Here is a 16567-nt window from a genome sequence, read left to right as displayed (position 1 = left end):
TTTAACGGAAAGAGAGCCAGCTGCTGCTGTGAACTGAACAAGTGAACTGAGGCAGGCTAGTTTGTGCACGATGCTACTTAGAAAAACAGCGCTAAAAATGATATGGCAGGAAGAGAAGACAAACACCCAGGAAGAGAAGACAAACACTCAGCACAGTGTTTGTCTTCTCTTCCTGTCTCATCGTTTTTAGCGCTGTTTTTTTAAGTAGCTGCTGTGAACCATCCCTCCTGCTGGATGTGTCTCTGCAGGGTTCAGGTTCTCCCGGCATAGGACTTTTCATCCGAGAACATTGTTGGGGCTAGTCTCTGCATGCCTGACACAATGAAAAGTGCGAGCACAACATAGACATGGAAGTGGGGAAAAAAAAGTGCAAGTTCCGCCTCTGGAGCCAGCGTAGTAGGCGTGATGGGATGAGCAGAGGGAAGCAGAGTATGGGCCTGACCCTTCCCTCCCCCTCTCCCACTGGCAGGCACCAAGGGCCTGCCAGACGTGAGTGAGGGCAGCGAGCTGTCGTCGCCCACGCCTGACGAGGAGGAGAACAACAACGGGTACCGGGCACTCCGCATGGGAACCCTGGTCGGCGAAGTGCACGACTGGTGGGGCTCCCAGCTGGAGCTGTCCAGTGCCTCCGACTCGGACGCATGACCCCCACACGGACCGCCCCACCCAACCACCGCCACCGCCACGACGCAATCGCGCGACAACCCTCTCTGCTCCCCGTGCGCCCCGCCACTTCTCTTCGCTTTGGAAGGAGCCCAGCAATAGGACGAGGGCCTCTACTCCACTCACGGACCATGCAATGGTGCAGTCTTTGTTGTCATTCCACCACCCTCACTAACCAAACAAGTTTCTCCAGGTCCCTGAATGTGGCACCCACTGGCTGTGCTTCTTCTCAAGGTGGGCTGAGCGCTTACCACTGACACTCGTTCACGTCAGCAGTTCGTAGCGAACGCCTTCCTCGACAGTGGCCACCGCACAGTTATACGAGTGTTGAGTAGGAGTGGAGCTATGCAAGTAGAACCCAAAGTGGAAGGTGTGCTACTAGTCTTACGTCGCCCCCATATGCCGGGCTGTTTCCCACTTCAGTTTTGCTGCGGGTACGTACACCTCCCCTCCAAACCTTGGTGCAGCCAGGACCTTTTTGTGAAAGCATTCTTCAAAGGACACCACCACCTTACCAGATTCACACTGGCTAGCGTACATATACATAGCACTGCAGTCTAAGGTGTCAGGCCCACTTGATTTATACCACACCAGTCCAGCTTTCACCCGTACAGTTAGTCAACCAAACAATCCTTGGCCTGTGGCATTGCCCACGATCATCTGAAAACTGCATAACGTAGGATACAAGCACTGCCAGTGGGTGTGCATTGAGAGGACTGTTTAGTTCCTTGTCAACTGTTCCAGCCATAGAGTTTCAAGATTTCAAGACAGATTTCAAAACAAATATCGAGAGCAAGCTATGTTGTTGTCTAAAATGTGCACTCTTTTTCCACACTCACTCGGACAAAAGATAGTGGCATCTGAGAGTTATAATATACCGTATTTTTGCACATATAACCCGCACCAAAAATGTGAAAACTTCAGGGGTGAAGTAGAGGTGTGGATTACTATGTGCGAGGTGTTTCTTCTGATGCAGCTTCACCGCAATGCGCATTGAGCCATGATGCCCCTGCAGCAGTAATAGCGACTAAGCCACTGTTATCCAGTGCTTATTTTGCACACACAGCTCAACAATGTACCAACTGGAAAAACATATGCGGCAAGTCGTCTAGTTAAACACCGTAGCGAGATAGGCAAGTTCTTTTGCATAAACAAATGTCTAATGTTCCTTGAGTAGTAGCTTTGGTTTGGTTCCATCTTTTTATGTATAAAATATGCGGGGCAATACGCAGGGATGTATTTTTTTTTATTCGGCGATAAAAAGTGGGGGTGTAGGTTATGTGCAGGAGCGGCTTGTACGCACGAAAATACGGTAACCTTGGTGGTTTAAGCAAACAAGCTTTTCTAAACATCTCGCCTTGTATGTGTGCAGAATTATTGTGCTTCAATAGTTTTTCTTTAGGCATCAACATTCTGGCTTCCCCGCTGTGCTAGCGTTTAAATTTTGTTCTATAACTACGCCTTCAATGCCCCACTATGCTGGGTTTTAAAAATTTTGATTTATTACTACACCTTCAATGCCGCACTTGGTACAGGGAGCAGAACTGAAATGCAGCTGTGTCAAAGTGAAAAGATTGCAAGTTTTTGATTTGCTGTGGTAAAGTAATAGATGAGGCACACTAATTGCACTAAAGTGTCGCCTTTAATGTGCAACTAACCTTGGTTAGCACAGTTATTCCAGATTCATTTATTGTTCAGAACATACTTCAGATTTGTGCATTCGTACTTGATTTTATCTCGGTGCTAGTACAGCTTGTTCTTGTTCCCAGGTGTTTGCCTTTTTCCTCCACTAGCAAATTATTTCACGAATTTCGGTCTGCCTGCACCATTGCGTGTTCTGTGAAGTGGGAAATATGTATTAATTTGACAATTTTAATTTTCTTTGGCTCGCTGATCAAGTGTGTCAGCAGTTGGTAAACTTACCACACAAGATGCCTGGAGATGCACTGCTCACATTGCAAAAGGTAGAGGTTCAGTGTGACTTGCAGAATGCATTGCAGTCCTTATCCATTTATGGTGCGAGCCAAGTTCAACTCAGTGCTTCGAAATTAGTGGCATCGTTGCCAAGTGCGAATGAAAAGGCCCAAAACTGGAAGAAAAGTCAAATGCCTGCTAGGCCATCTCGCGTAAGACATTGCTAGAAGTGCAGTTTGCCAAGAAGTTGAACAAGAGATTTGTTATGTTTTATTATCTTTATTTATTTTTATTATTATCCATTTATTATTTTGTTAGTGATGATATTATTACTGATGCTTGTTTAATAATCTTATTTATTTATTCGTTCACTTATCCATCTATTTACATATTCCTGTTAATTTATTCGCATGCCTAGTTATTCTCACTTATTTGTTTCTATATCAACTAGCACTCACAAAATTCCCCTAAGTGACTTAGAGCCATCCATACATGGCACAATTTGTGTGACATTTGAATAACCAAAGCAGCATCCTGCAAAGGGATGTATGTAATGACACTAATAATTTAGCAGTTTTATCATTTTGTTGCAGTGCCAGTATGTCTGAAACATGAACATAGCAAGGATAATCGTAGGTGAGAATCGTTGTGTAATCGTCATGCGGATTTTTTTACCTGGGCTCTGTCAGTGATGTCTCTTCAGGTGTAAAAAAATTTTTCCTATTGATGTCTCGAAGTGTGAACTATATATAATCTGTTCTTTGTGATTGCTGGCTGCACCTTTCCAAGCAAGAGAAGGTATTGGCAATACGTCCAGCTGTTTGTATTGCCACACAAATATTGCACAGGTCAAACTTTTGGTCAAGCTTGTTCCCCCAACAAAAAACGAGAAAAACAACGCACCAAGATCAATGCTTCGAGAGGGTTGTTCGACGATTGCGTAAATGCGGTGGCATTGTTTTTCGCACAGGTTTAACGAGAGACATCTGCGTTGAGTGAGGAACAAAGCTTGTCCATTCAGTTGTTCGAGGCAGTGCATTTTCCTGCGACGTGGCCTTGAACTTTTCTTCTGCAACCAAAGTTGCACAAGTTTTGAGTGGTAACACAACTGGTTCAATGACCAGCGTGGTGTTAACCGTTGGTGATAGCACACTGAGCGTTCTGACATCGTTAACACCTATAATACGCTACGTGCATTACAAATAACAAGAAACTGCACCAGGTTATTCTAAGAAACAACAAGTAGCAAAGGAACGTGAACCTGAAACCCATTTTAGACGGCCAGAACAATGCAAAAAAGAATGACTCTACCATGCTATTTTAAACTGTGCATTCAAGGCGGCCCACAATCAATTGGCATTACCATTGCACGGTTAGGATTTCAAAATCAACTCGATAGAATCGCTGATCACTAAGTAAGTGAACATTAGAACCCTAGCTAAGGCGGATGTTGGCAGAATATGAGTTAGTAACCAAATTCAAGCTTCATTAGTGAACTGCACAACTGTTGGTTAAACACTACGTATGTGCTGCCTGAATTTTATTTTCGAGAACGCACCACACTCGCGCGGTGTCAGGCAAGCCACGAGTTTTCTTTGTGGAAGAACCCAGCCACCCCTAAAAGTGCTCACGTAGGATTTGAGACAGTCCCTCTGTGAGCTTTAAGTTAGCGAGCAAGTCTTCTGGCTTTGAGCTGGTCCCAAGCGGGAGATGGGTGTGTGGAGTGGTTCCCTCATGTAGTGCTGCTATTAATAACTTGGGACAGCACGTCGAAATGAAACTGCACTGACCGCACTTGTTTTTCAAGGCAGAGGCATGGACTATGCTTACATGCTGTTATTCCAAGCTTCGAAGATGTTCCGACTATGTTTGCCAACAGGTTCTATGCTAAGAAAGTGTCAGCATATTCCTGTGAATCATGCTGTTTCAAAGGAGTTGGTGTGCGCCATAACACGGGAATGCCTGTTACACTTGAGGCCGTTCTGAATCCCGTATCCCTTACCCGTCAACAAACAAACAGCATCTGTTCCAAAGGTCGCACCCTAGTGCCACAAAGCAAGATGCCAAGAAGCATGGTAACAACGTTCCAAGCAACAAAGTTTCGGGCCGCGGTAAAGAGTGCGTTGCATGCCTGAAACCGCACCAAATATTTTTTTTTTCTTTTTTATCAAAGCACTTGTTCGTTTTTCTCGCACAAATGTCGGAGGGTCGCTGTAAAAAAAAAAAAAGAAACACGAGTTTGTTGGCGTCATGTCTTTCGACGTTGGTCCACTTTTGTGTTGGTTGTTGGAAGTGTAGTACGTGGTGCGTGCCGTGGTAGTAGTTTAGCGCAATGCGTTCTTGTGTTCTGTCGTTTCTTGTTGTGTTTGTCGCGCACTGTTCTTGACGCTTTGGAACCATCTTTTCAATAACGCAATGATGTCCTCTGCGGTGAGTTTGTAATGCTCTACAGCCAATAACGAGCAAATGTTTCGTTTGTTGTCCATGAAAAAGAAAAAAAAAAAGATATTTGCGAAATGGTATAGTCCATCCAGCTGTTTCTTCTTGTTCTTTTAGTTTCCAAGGGTTGTTAACCATGTGCGTTGTTCATGTTTCTTGTAGCTTGTGTTTGTTAGTGGTGCCCGTCTGTTGAAGTGAGCAGTATTAGCTGTCTGCCATACGAGTTCGCTATCGCTTTGAAGCCTTTTTTTCTTTGTATGTCGTAAAGGTGAAGATGAAACTTACTGACTGGCAAAAAAAAATGCAGCGCAATTCCTGTGGATTGGAATGCTACTTAGTGTGCATGTTATAAAAACGTGCGTCACCCCTTTCGAAGTTTAACCTTATTGACCAATTTTCCCGCTCGAACCTTTTAAGGGGGCAGTTGGGTCTTTGGGGCCGAAAAACGGACAAAAAAAGCGTTTTCTCAAAAATGGCATTTTTGGCCTTCACGGCCATTTTTCTATCAGTCTGTAAATTTCCTCATCAAAAGGCATCATATTTTGTTGTTATTATAATATAATAGCATTTTAAAGTGCACTCTACAGCTCAGTTAGTGCAGAATTCGATGGTGAAATGGCACTTTTCTTGCAATGCAAAGCTAGCATTTCATCCTCAGATATCTTGGCACCCAGAGCAGGTATAACTTTAATTCTTTTTGCTTCTGATACCGAAATGTGTGGAGAATACAATGTTGGAAACAAATTTTTCAAATAGAGGCTTTGAAAAATTATTATTGTGTTCAATTGGCACCACCTGCGAGCCATTTCTGGCAGAGCGCGAGAGAAGCGAAGTTCCCTGTGCTGTAAAACGACCAAAAATAGCTGAATCAAAAAAGTTCTTCCTATGTTGTATTCTTTAGTCATTTGCCTGCCTAGCCACGTGGTAACTGCCATTCTGTATGGAGTGGTTATTTTGTAACTGTGACCCAAAATAATGGCAATTAATCATTAATTAACTCAAAATATAATCAACTTACAAAAAATCTAATGGCTGATTTGAAATCAGCACAAAAAACTCTATAACGCATTGCAGTTTCATTAAAATTGGTTGGTAAATAAAAAAAATAGCTCTAAGACCAGTCTGCCCCCTTAATTAAACATTTGCGAAATCTTTTCAGAAACTAATTTTTGGCGATCTCCTAAGCTGGTTACCCGTCAGCACCTTCTAAATGAAACAAGCATCGTTCAACATTATTCTCACTTATCACGGAAGTATAAGCAATCCTGAAAACCTGACAGGTTTGACAGCAGTGTGCAGTGGGCCATATTCAAGTCCATGCTAAACTTGTATTTTTGAAACGGTGAGCAGAGCAGCCCTGTTTATATAGCAGGCATACTCAGCAGCATTCCAGAACACTGGCAGGACAGCAGCAGTTAAATGAACCAGCCAAATTCGTCCACGGTAATTCACTCTCGATTGCAGCCAATTTTGTGATCCTGACACCAGGTTCATAAAGCAGTCACAACATATTGCCGCAGAGTACGGCGAACTGTGACATGTTGCAAGGCTAATTGCTTTCACCTTCACGGTTCCACAACTTATACGACAAGGTGTTGATTATTTCAAGTTTACACGACTGCATTTGTTACAGCGGGATGTTGCAATTATGAGAAAGAACTGTTTCAATGCTTGTCGGACAAAACGCACGCAGTAAGCAGTTCGTTTTTCCAGTGGGGTGGGCGGACGTGATAGTACTTCCAGTCCAGGGAGGGCCAGTCCCAGGCTATCAAAAAAAAAGAAGTGTTTCTCTGAAAGCTCACTGTTGCTTGCTGCTGCGTGATGCAAACTCAGCCAGCGTGTTTGTTGTTGTACGGAGTAAGAGGCCAAAGCAAGCAGCTTGCCGTCGAGTGAAACCCGTGTGTGCCAATGTCGTGCAGCAACTGCAGCTGCGCTGGACGTCACTGCCTGGAGCATCTCTGCTTTGCAGGTTGGCTGTGGAATTCTGCTTTGCACTGTGGTCAACAACGCCCGAGCGTAACGCGACACACTGCAGGTGGAATGGGGAAGGGGAAGGGGCTAACTTGAGTGGTTAGAAAAAATGTGGTTTGGGCGAAACTGCCACTACAGATGCAACTTGTGTGACTTTTTACAGGCCGTCCCTCAAACGTTTTGTTCATCCTATCGTGGAAAACCTTCTAAGCGAGCGTTGACTTCTCCCCTTTCAATACATTTCAGCTAAAGGTAACGAGTTCTGCAGTGGGCTTAAGAACTTCACAGACAACTTGCGAGCAACGTTGTTCTAGGACATGCGGCCTTGTGGTGTTGCTGGTTGTTCAGTGAAGAAAAAAGTAGGATATTAGAGACCGTGGGCCGTGTACGATTTCGGGTGCATTCTTTGATCGGTAGTCTCTGTTTGGCCGAGCGATTTGAATGCTGCGACGCTAGCGCATCGTGTAAACCACTCCTGCTATAGACTAGCATGGGTGAATTTATGCTGGCGCTTTGAATGCTGTGACGATAGCGCATCGTGTAAACCACTCCTGCTATAGACTAGCACGGATGAATTTAAGCCTCGATGGGGAAGCTTTCGTACCAATAATCGGGAAAAAGGGGGCAGCAGCGCTTGCTGCACGTGTGTCTTGGAGATTTCGTTTCGAAGCCTAGTGCAGCAGTTTGTCGTCTTTGATCTTCCATGGAGCTCTCTCGCAGCAGCGTACTTCAGCAGTAGTCGTGCCAGCCGATAGCCGACTTCGGGCTGGCCAGCAGCCAGGCGTAGAGATTCAAGTCGTAGAGCGTAGAGCAGCAGCTATGTAATACAAGTGCCACAGTACTAAACAGCACTCAAGACATGGTTTTTTGGCTCTTTTTAGTACAGCTTGTGAACACGTCCTCGTAGGAAGTATGAACTGTTGTCCATGAGAAGTGTATTTACTTCATAGAATCAATAAAAAATATTTACCATAAATGCTGTCTTTCTTTGCATTTCTTTATCTTTCCCGTTATCTGGGGAGGTTCTCCACCAAGGGAATTTTTCAGTCGATTTGCTATCTTGACTGGAAGCTTTTATTGATTGGCTGCAAGATCTGATGCATGCTTCAGACTTAAACCCAACAAGTTTAGCACCAAAAGCACGTTCAGAATTTTAAAGCCAGTCAAGAAACGTTTCGGGCCAGAATAGTTAATCTACTGCCAATTCCCAATGCTAAGAACAGCCCCACTATATATTATTTTGTCTTTGCATTATTAAAGCATTCTTACATGCAGCAGTGCTGCCTTTCGTGTGTATGAAACATATTAATGTAGGTAATATGCAATAATCCACCTGCAATAAAGATGACTAAAATAATTTTTGCATTTGCCCTGTTTATTGCTAGGAATTGGAGAACTTAGATACATAATCAAAAACTTCCTTCAAAAACGTTTGTAGAGGCCTCTGGTGTGTTGCACACCAAACTGGCGGGACATTGTCAGCATTCGTGCCCTGTGCTATGCATTGCAGATCAGAGCACTGCATGGGCCGCAATTTCTAGGCCCGGCCCAACCCGGCCGTACAGAGACACAGCTCGAGCCCGGCCCGAGCTCGACAAATTTTTAAAATGTGAGCCCGAGCCCGGCCCGAGCCCGGCAAACTTCTAAAATATGAGCCCAAGCCCGGCCTGGCATGGCAGAATTCAATAAAATAAGCCAGAGCCCGCCAGACTGTTGTTAAATATAATCCTTGGTCCGACAGGCTACAAATATGAACTTGAAGTTTGCTGTTAACCTAAAAAGGGTGATTACGACTACTATGGATACAAATTTTACAAGAAAATAAATAAACAAAAACTTTTTTAGTGCTCAATTTTTTGGTGTGTTCATGCGAATTTTGGATGATACGAATATTTTTCACGATCCCGCGAGATCCGTACCATCTAGATTTTACTGTATCCGCAATCGGATGTTACGTATTTTTACACATGCCACTGCACAAATTTTTTTGCAGGTTCCTGCTACTCTTACCTGTCACAGCAGGCCAAGCTCAGGCAAGCAACTTTCAGGCAAAAAAAAAAAAAAAAAAGAAAAAGATTTATGCTGAAAATGCATTATGTATATCATCCTCTGTATTCATTATTTACAGTGTAGACCCCTTATAACGTAGGTCACGGGAGTCGCGAAAATGCGCGCTATAAGCGGTACCGCGTTATAACCAATACATGGAGTTCTCACGCTTCCAGACATGCTATACGGGCCACTTACATTTTAAAACACAATTTATTGCACAGTGCACACAAAAAAATGTGAAGTGAGCACGAAAAACAAGTGTTTACAAGCGCCCCATCATTGAAAGAACGAGGTAATCTTCGTCTGGCGCTGCCTTGTCACTGCACTGCAAATAATCTCGTCCTCGACAACGCTCACACACTGCAGCGCTTTGTCACTCAAACTGTTCTGGGCGCAGTAATTTCGCACTTTGTGCAAGCACTCGAGCACCTCCTTGCACAGCACATCTAGTGTGGGGTCCTCGTTGCCATCAGAGCCGTCTTGGGCCGCAGCATCTCCACTACTGCACAGTGCGGCCACAATCGCATCATCGGTGCTTGCCTCTTCGCAGAGAACCAATTCATTCTCACCAGCATTAACGTAATCTTGAAAAGCGTCCGTGGCGGCAACAATGTTGTTTTTGCTCTCGATGTCCTTTATAACGCACTCCTTTGTTTCCAGAGATAAGGCATGTTGCTTTTTGACGACGCTTGAAGACGCAGACGCTATTGCAAAAGAAGCTTGGAAAATACCGCAAAAGAAAAGGTGCCGGAGACGGCCAAACCGCGCTATAACCGGTACAGTGTAGACCATTTATAACGTAACCGCTTATAGTGCGGGACCGGATATAACGCGGTTTTTTGTGACCACCGGTTTGCCTCCCATAGGACTCAATGCATAAGCATACCGCTTAAGATGCGGTTGGCCGAAGCACAATACCGTTTATAGTGCGGTTTTTCGGCGGGTCTGCTCATCGACCGGCGCAGCTGAGGCATCGTTTTAGGGTAGCAAAAGAAAAAAAAAATGATGAAATCGGCCATCTGACGCAGCGCGCACCCCTTGCTCTCCTCTAACTTCGACACAGAAGCAAAAAATAGGCACCCTTTAGTTCGCGCGTACGTGATAACCACAGCTGTCCTTGCTTGATGCACCTCGGAAGATAGCGACCGGCTCCCCGCCCGCGCGTGGCAAGTTGTTTCTATTAATCGTGAACCGCATGGCTCGTTTTCGCACACGAATTTTGCGCATCGGCGTTGCGCGTGCGTTTTTTTTCATGCTCGCGTCTACGATTCCGCGCTCGCGGTGGCTTCTTCGCGTGGCAGTGGGAGGAGCCTGACGACTTGCACCAATGGAAAGACGCGCACCTAATGGCGGGAGATTCGAAGCGCTCCGAGCCGGCTAGCCGCGCCAGAGGTGTTTAGGCTTAAGTCCCTCGATCAGATGAAGGGACTTTAGTTTAGGCTTACCGCCGCGGTATTTTTTGATGGGCGCTTTCACAAGCAGCGTGGATGGAAGTTTACATTCCACTTTGCGGTCACATTATCAGCTCTTTTCTTGCATGAGCATCTTCGCTTGCGCCTCGTGCGGCATTTCAGCGAGCGGTTAGAAGTCGCTGGAGCTGCCTGCACCGCTTCACGGCCAGTGCCGACGCCATGTTGCCGCCTCTTACCGCGCCGCACACATTACGTCAGTTGTATTCGCGCCGGCGTCGCCGCGCCTGCGGCGTGCGCTGCACGTTTTCGCGAGATATCGCTCCATGCGGTTCACACTTTAGAACGTTGTGCAGATAAGCCACCGCTCTTCCCGAACAAGCGAGCCGCGCGAAGATTTCCACCACCAGTACGTTGCGCTGATAAGCAGCCGCCTTCGGCATCGTGAACACAAGGTGGGGTAAAAAAAAAATCCCGCTGGCCTTTTTTATCATGTACTGCGGCATCTTCATAGACGCAAAAAACGCAGCCATGGTCTTTTAAAACACAAACACAACGGAAGTTAAAGCCGCACTCGCCGTACGTAAGACCGCGCTTTTGCAATGTGTGAGACCCGGCAGCAGCGGCTGATGTTAAAAATAATACGAAATAAAAATTCTTCCTACGTTTTTAGGCTCTGTGCGTTTGGGTGATAAAAAATTTAGGATGACTTGAGAGGTAGGTGGCGATTTGGTTGAATTCGCGCACGTTTTGGTTATAGTGCGGTACCGCTTATAGTGCGGATTTTTGCGGCTCCCGCGGCATACGTTATAAGCGGTCTACACTGTATTTTGCTTTGCGCGGCTTCGTATTAAGCGGTCTGCTTATACATTGAGTTCTATGGGAGGTCTACCGGTGGCAAGGAAAACCCACGCTATAACCAGTCCCGCGCTATAAGCGGTTACGTTATAAATGGTCTACACTGTATTCATTGCTTTATTGTGCCTGAACACTTTGCTCTTTAGAACAGAAGCAAATCACCCTTTCCGGAAATTCTCCTACACGACAACAATTCACTCGGACAAGTTCTGTTTGCCAAAGAAAAATGTGACGGGTGGCTTCTCGCAAAGAAAGTGAGTGAGTGAGAGAGAGAGATGGCCACCACCGGCGGCGCTGTCGTAGTCACACATGAGATGGTTTATTCCCACAAGGCGACGCCCTTCACACTCGTGCCACCACTCGATGCAGACCCACACAGGCATGTCGCAGTACAAACGTGTGTATGTGAAAACAGAAAATCACGTATGAGCAATCAACCACTGTACAAAACAAGGATGAGCCACAATCATAACTCGACGCGGACGTCCACCGGCTTGCCCCCTGCAACAGAACGAGAGAGAGAGAGGGAGAGGGATCAGCCCCCGTGCATCTCCCTCTCAACGAGCACTGCGTGCATACAGGCACGAGAACGCAGCACAAGGTTGTGTTCCTTGCTGGCAATTACAAATGTGAAAATACCGTATTTTCGCGTGTACAACCCGCACCAAAATGTGAAAATTTCACGGGTCAAATAGAGGTGCGGATTATGTGCGAGGTGTTTCCTTTGGTGCAGCTTCACGGCAATGCGCGTTAGGCCGTGATGCCCCTACAGCTGCAATAGCGACTAAGCCACTATTATCCCACTGACAGTGCTTATTTTGCACACACAGCTCAATAATGTACCAACTGGAAAAATGTGTGCGGCAAGTCGTCTAGCTCCATAGTCAGCTAGGCAAGTTCTTTTGCATAAACAAGTGTGTAATGTTCATTGCATGAAGTTGAACAGCGCAGGGACGGGACTAAGCGCAGAGACGACGAACACGGGCGCTGTATCTGCACTTAGTCCCGTCCCTGCGCTGTTTAACTTCATGCAATGAACCAACTAGCACAGCTACAAACCCTCCTACAGTGCAATGTTCCTTGAGTACTAGCTTTGTTCGATCCTTTTATGTATAAAACATGCATGCAATACGCAAGGACATATTTTTTTTATTCGTCGATGGAAAGTAGGGGGGTGTGGGTTATATGCAGGGGTGGGTCATATGCTCGAAAATACGGCAAAGGGTGCAAGCTTCTTCTGTTCAATAAGAGTCATCACCTCCCACTTGTACGTACTACTATGGCATTCAATTCACTGCAAACTACATTTGGTGAAACTGCTTTTGAGTCTTGAAGCGCTGCTTTGCTGACCTACTGGCAGCTGAGCCCATATAAAAAGTAATAAAAAAAAACCTGACGCCACGGAGAGATGTGATGACCAGGTGCAGCAACAAAGACGTTTTACTAAGCCACTTTTTTTTTTGCCAGTGCTGTTCCACACTGTCACAGTTCAAAACCCATCCTTGCCAGGTTCATGGGTAGCACAAAATATTTCGTAAAATCAGTAATTTTTTAAGCACAGGAAACAAATTCGGCCCAATGAACCTAAGTAGAGTGTTGGGGAACTGTTCACCAAACCAAGCGATTCACAAGCTCAACTTTTTTAAAATTGGGTTCCTGTCGACTCGTTGGGAGCTACCAGTTGTGGGGGTTGTAAGAATGCTTGATAAAAGGGCATGTGCCATTACTTCAACTTCAAGATCGCTTCAGCTCCTTCACCACTTTCTCTTTGCCACGAGCAATTGCACTGCTTATCCTATACGAGTTCCACTAGTGGCCTCTAGGAAGAAGTCAACGCTGCTTGCGTTCCAAGCTTACAAGCTCTCTGCCAGGAAATGGAAGATTGCTGGCCTCCTCTCACCTGTGTCCGGCCGGACGTCGTCCTTCTTCGCCTTCTCCTCCCCCTTGGCGGCAGGGCCAAGGGCCCCGCTCTCGTAGCGCTCGATGAACTGCTTCAGCTCCTCGTCGTAGTCCTTCCACTCGCTGATGATGCGTGCCGCACTCACCAGCTTGGGCTCCTTGGTCTTCGGGTTGTTGCACTGCAGGGGGAGGGGGGAGGGGGGATGAGAATGGAGGGGACGCCACGCAGGTGTGCGCAAGCTGTTCGGCTAAAGGACCTCGGAGAAGCAAAACTGCAAAGACGCTCACCGCAGTTAGAAAGGTGAAAGGATAACTACACATTTTACACGGACACAAATTGGATGCCAATTTATACACTAGCGAGTGCCGTCATGACAAGGAAGTTGACAGTGAACAGAAAAAGCAGAATCGGAGCCACCTTACGGCTTGACATGGCCTTATCCTTCCAGGTGTATGCTTTCGCTCATGTGTGCGCAAACAGAAAGAGACTGCCAAAAGGGACTGCCACGCTGGACAGGAATACCAGCTACTACAGTTACTACGCTGCTTGGCACGACTTGGGTGCATGGCCACTGTGGCGCCACATGCGTGGCGACTTTGTGCTGTGCCTTTAGCAGTGAAATTAGGAAACATTGCAAACACTGTTTAACCAAGAAGGTTTCACTGGGACACAGCCTTACTGGGCCTTTACTACAATGAATGTAAAAAACGCACCAAGCATACTAGAAGCCTGGAAGAATGCAGACCCAATTCTAATGCAGAATAACAGTGATGTAAAAGGGGCTCAAACATCAGCCTACTGTCAGTTGCGTACAAGTTGTTCGCAAAAATGATACGGTTGACCACTTAACCCCAGATTTCCAGCAGCCAAGAGAACAGGACAGCTTGAGGACGCCCTATACAACAAGAGACCATAATCATGCCATCAACCGAAGAATTGAAAAATCTGCGAAATATCATACACCCTTGTAAGCGGCATTTCTAAATTATGAAAAGGCTTTTGACCCAAAGCCCATTATCACAGTGGTAGAAACATAGATAAATCAGGGAGTAGAGGAGGCTTACACAAGGCTTTTGGAGGGTATGTACGAGCACAATAACCCCCCATAAGAAGATTCCGACAGGAAAGACACCAGACAAAGGGGCACCATTTTACTGAAATTATTTACATCACTTGTCACGTGCTTTGCAATGCCAAAGGCCAAGAGCAAATGTGACCATGACAAAGCGCACAACGCTGGAAACGATCGGTGAATGATGATGATTGTTTTATGTTGGGGCTGTGCAGCCAAGATGACGATGAAAAAGAGCACTTGTCGTTAAACAAATCTTTACATCCACTGGTGGCTGGAACTTGCATACTCGAGAGCTTTTTCAGAAATACCCCTTCACTGTAATGGTTTTTTGGGCTCTCATTCAAGCCTGAGGCTGCCTGGAATGCATATTTGCTGTATATATAGGTTGTATTCACTGGTGTGGCGTGCATGCCGGCAACCATGTGTGTCACCTTGGCAACGAGAACGCGCGACCACCATCATGGCGGCACACACAATCAGGCCGTCCCACCGAGACCAAAAGCATTACCTTGAGAAGAAACATGGGTTTATTCCTTTCACTCTAAGCGACGTACCACACGTGCTCCTCTCTTTGGAATAATGCGCCCTTAGCTCTCACATGGTTCTGCCGCGCGTCTTAGGTTACGGAGCCAGTGGGTACCGCGTAGCGTTGTTTTCACCATCGAGCGCTCTCGGAGGGGCTTCGTTTCGGCGGCCCACTGTCTACGCAGGTGGTCCCCGCCCTGGATTTAGACGTCGCCCGGCTTTCGCCCTGCTGCTGTAGGCCGATGAGTGCCACCTCCCGCTCCGCAGTACCCGTCTGTTGGCCACACTCCACTCCAGCAAACTCCGAGGTGGTTGGAACCACCACAGACTTTGCTCCTCGTCTCCCAGATGCAGCATGACGCCAGCCAGAGGTGTTCGAGTTGTGTTGTGTGCGACAGGATCCGACACAGTGGAACAACTACTCTTCTATACTCTTTCCTCGCCTTTCTAATTTTTACTTTTCTCTATTTTAGTCTAGCATCGCTTCAAAATGTCGCTGCTGCTATTCATATCTGCTGACGCCACAGCCGAGACGACTGATGCGAAGTGCTCGAGGGGAAGTAGAGCGCCACCACATAATGTGAGTGCAATTAATAATATATCTGTTGACGCCACCGCTGAGAACCGGGTTGAAATGCGGCAGACGATGCACGCTGATGTTCTTTTTTTTCTGCGAGATGCAGGTGCAAAGTGCATGCGCAGGCACAGTGGTCACGGTCATGGCAGTTTTCAGTGTTGCCAAGTGAAGAAATCGCCTGCTAAACTTTTCAGTGAATACTACCTATAGAGGCGGTATTTAGAAAGCTGTATTTAATCACACAACATGGCAGGGTGATAGTCCGGCGTGCAGGCTAGCATGCCTGCAAGGGGTTACCAGAAAGGTTGCCCGATGTCATCACTGAAACAACTTACAGAACTAGAAAACATAGCACAACATAATGCTGAGATGCGGTTTCATAAACTCACAGCAATAGCCTTCGGAACCTTATACCCCTGTCACATGGGCACTTTCAATTGCGATCAAACCCGATCCCGCTCGAACTCAATCCTGGTTTCCCAAGCACAATCGAGGTTTCCAAGCTTGATTGGGTGAAAGCGGTGATACTCTCATCCCCGCTGAGTAACGGCCCAGAAAGCAACAACTTCAACTGACACCACAAACCGTAGCAAATAACTTGACCCAAATAAGCGTGCGGTAACATTCATATAGTTACGTATACCTATGACCATGCAAAGTTGCCAGATGCCAGCTGCGAAGTACATTTTTGGAGCCATCTGGCATACGAGAGTGCCACCAGTGCGACTTGTCCATCGGGATTGAAACGTGCCATGTAGCAGCGGTGGTGCGTCGAGCGTGCTTGAAAAAAGTCAATCGCGCTTTGCTTCAATCCGGATTGAAGGTGCCCTTGTAACAGGGGTATTAGTTATAAAAAAAAATCAGCACAGTGAAAGAAAAAGGAAGCGGAAGAAGACAGCATGGCAGCTGCGACTGGTGGCTCACCAGGTCGATGGTCTTGGCCTGCGCTTTGGAGGCGTCGTCGCACCACGTCTCACACCAGAGCCACTCCTGGGGAAGGGACTTGATGCCCACCTGGTGGATCATGTTGTTCGGAAGGTCCTGCAAGCGTGGGTGGGGGCTTTAACACTTCACCAACACTCCTGCCACACACTGTACAGCGCAACTGCAGTTGAGGCTGTCACGGCTGCAACCGCCTCATCGCGCCGCAAAAGAAAATGGCATGGGGGGAGTAGATTTAATAT

At 46.5% G+C, this 16567-nt stretch overlaps 2 protein-coding genes across 6 annotated transcripts in view; one reads left to right on the top strand and one right to left on the bottom strand.

Moving 5' to 3' along the window:
• The window catches only part of Na (sodium leak channel non-selective protein na), a 69783-nt gene extending 66753 nt beyond the window's left edge, over window positions 1–3030 (top strand). For both annotated transcript variants that reach the window (XM_077698088.1, XM_077698087.1), the window contains exon 39: window positions 470–3030. In XM_077698088.1, coding sequence (XP_077554214.1) covers window positions 470–645 — 176 coding nt within the window. In that variant the 3' untranslated portion in view covers window positions 646–3030. The remainder of the gene's footprint in view (window positions 1–469) is intronic.
• An 8575-nt stretch (window positions 3031–11605) lies between these two features.
• Uggt (UDP-glucose-glycoprotein glucosyltransferase) overlaps window positions 11606–16567 on the bottom strand; it is a 166290-nt gene continuing 161328 nt past the window's right edge. For all 4 annotated transcript variants that reach the window (XM_077698077.1, XM_077698079.1, XM_077698080.1 and 1 more), the window contains 3 exons: window positions 16308–16424; window positions 13207–13384; window positions 11606–11807 (listed from right to left, as the gene is read on the bottom strand). In XM_077698077.1, the coding sequence (XP_077554203.1) occupies window positions 11773–11807; window positions 13207–13384; window positions 16308–16424 (330 nt within the window). In that variant the 3' untranslated portion in view covers window positions 11606–11772. The remainder of the gene's footprint in view (window positions 11808–13206; window positions 13385–16307; window positions 16425–16567) is intronic.

This window comes from Haemaphysalis longicornis, unplaced genomic scaffold (genome assembly GCF_048455015.1).
Source record: "Haemaphysalis longicornis isolate Haplotype H1 unplaced genomic scaffold, Haemaphysalis longicornis Haplotype H1 scaffold_2, whole genome shotgun sequence".
Classification (NCBI taxonomy): Eukaryota; Metazoa; Arthropoda; class Arachnida; order Ixodida; family Ixodidae; genus Haemaphysalis; species Haemaphysalis longicornis.
Note: the sequence above shows the minus strand (reverse complement) of the source record. Positions and strands in the feature narration are given on the sequence as shown.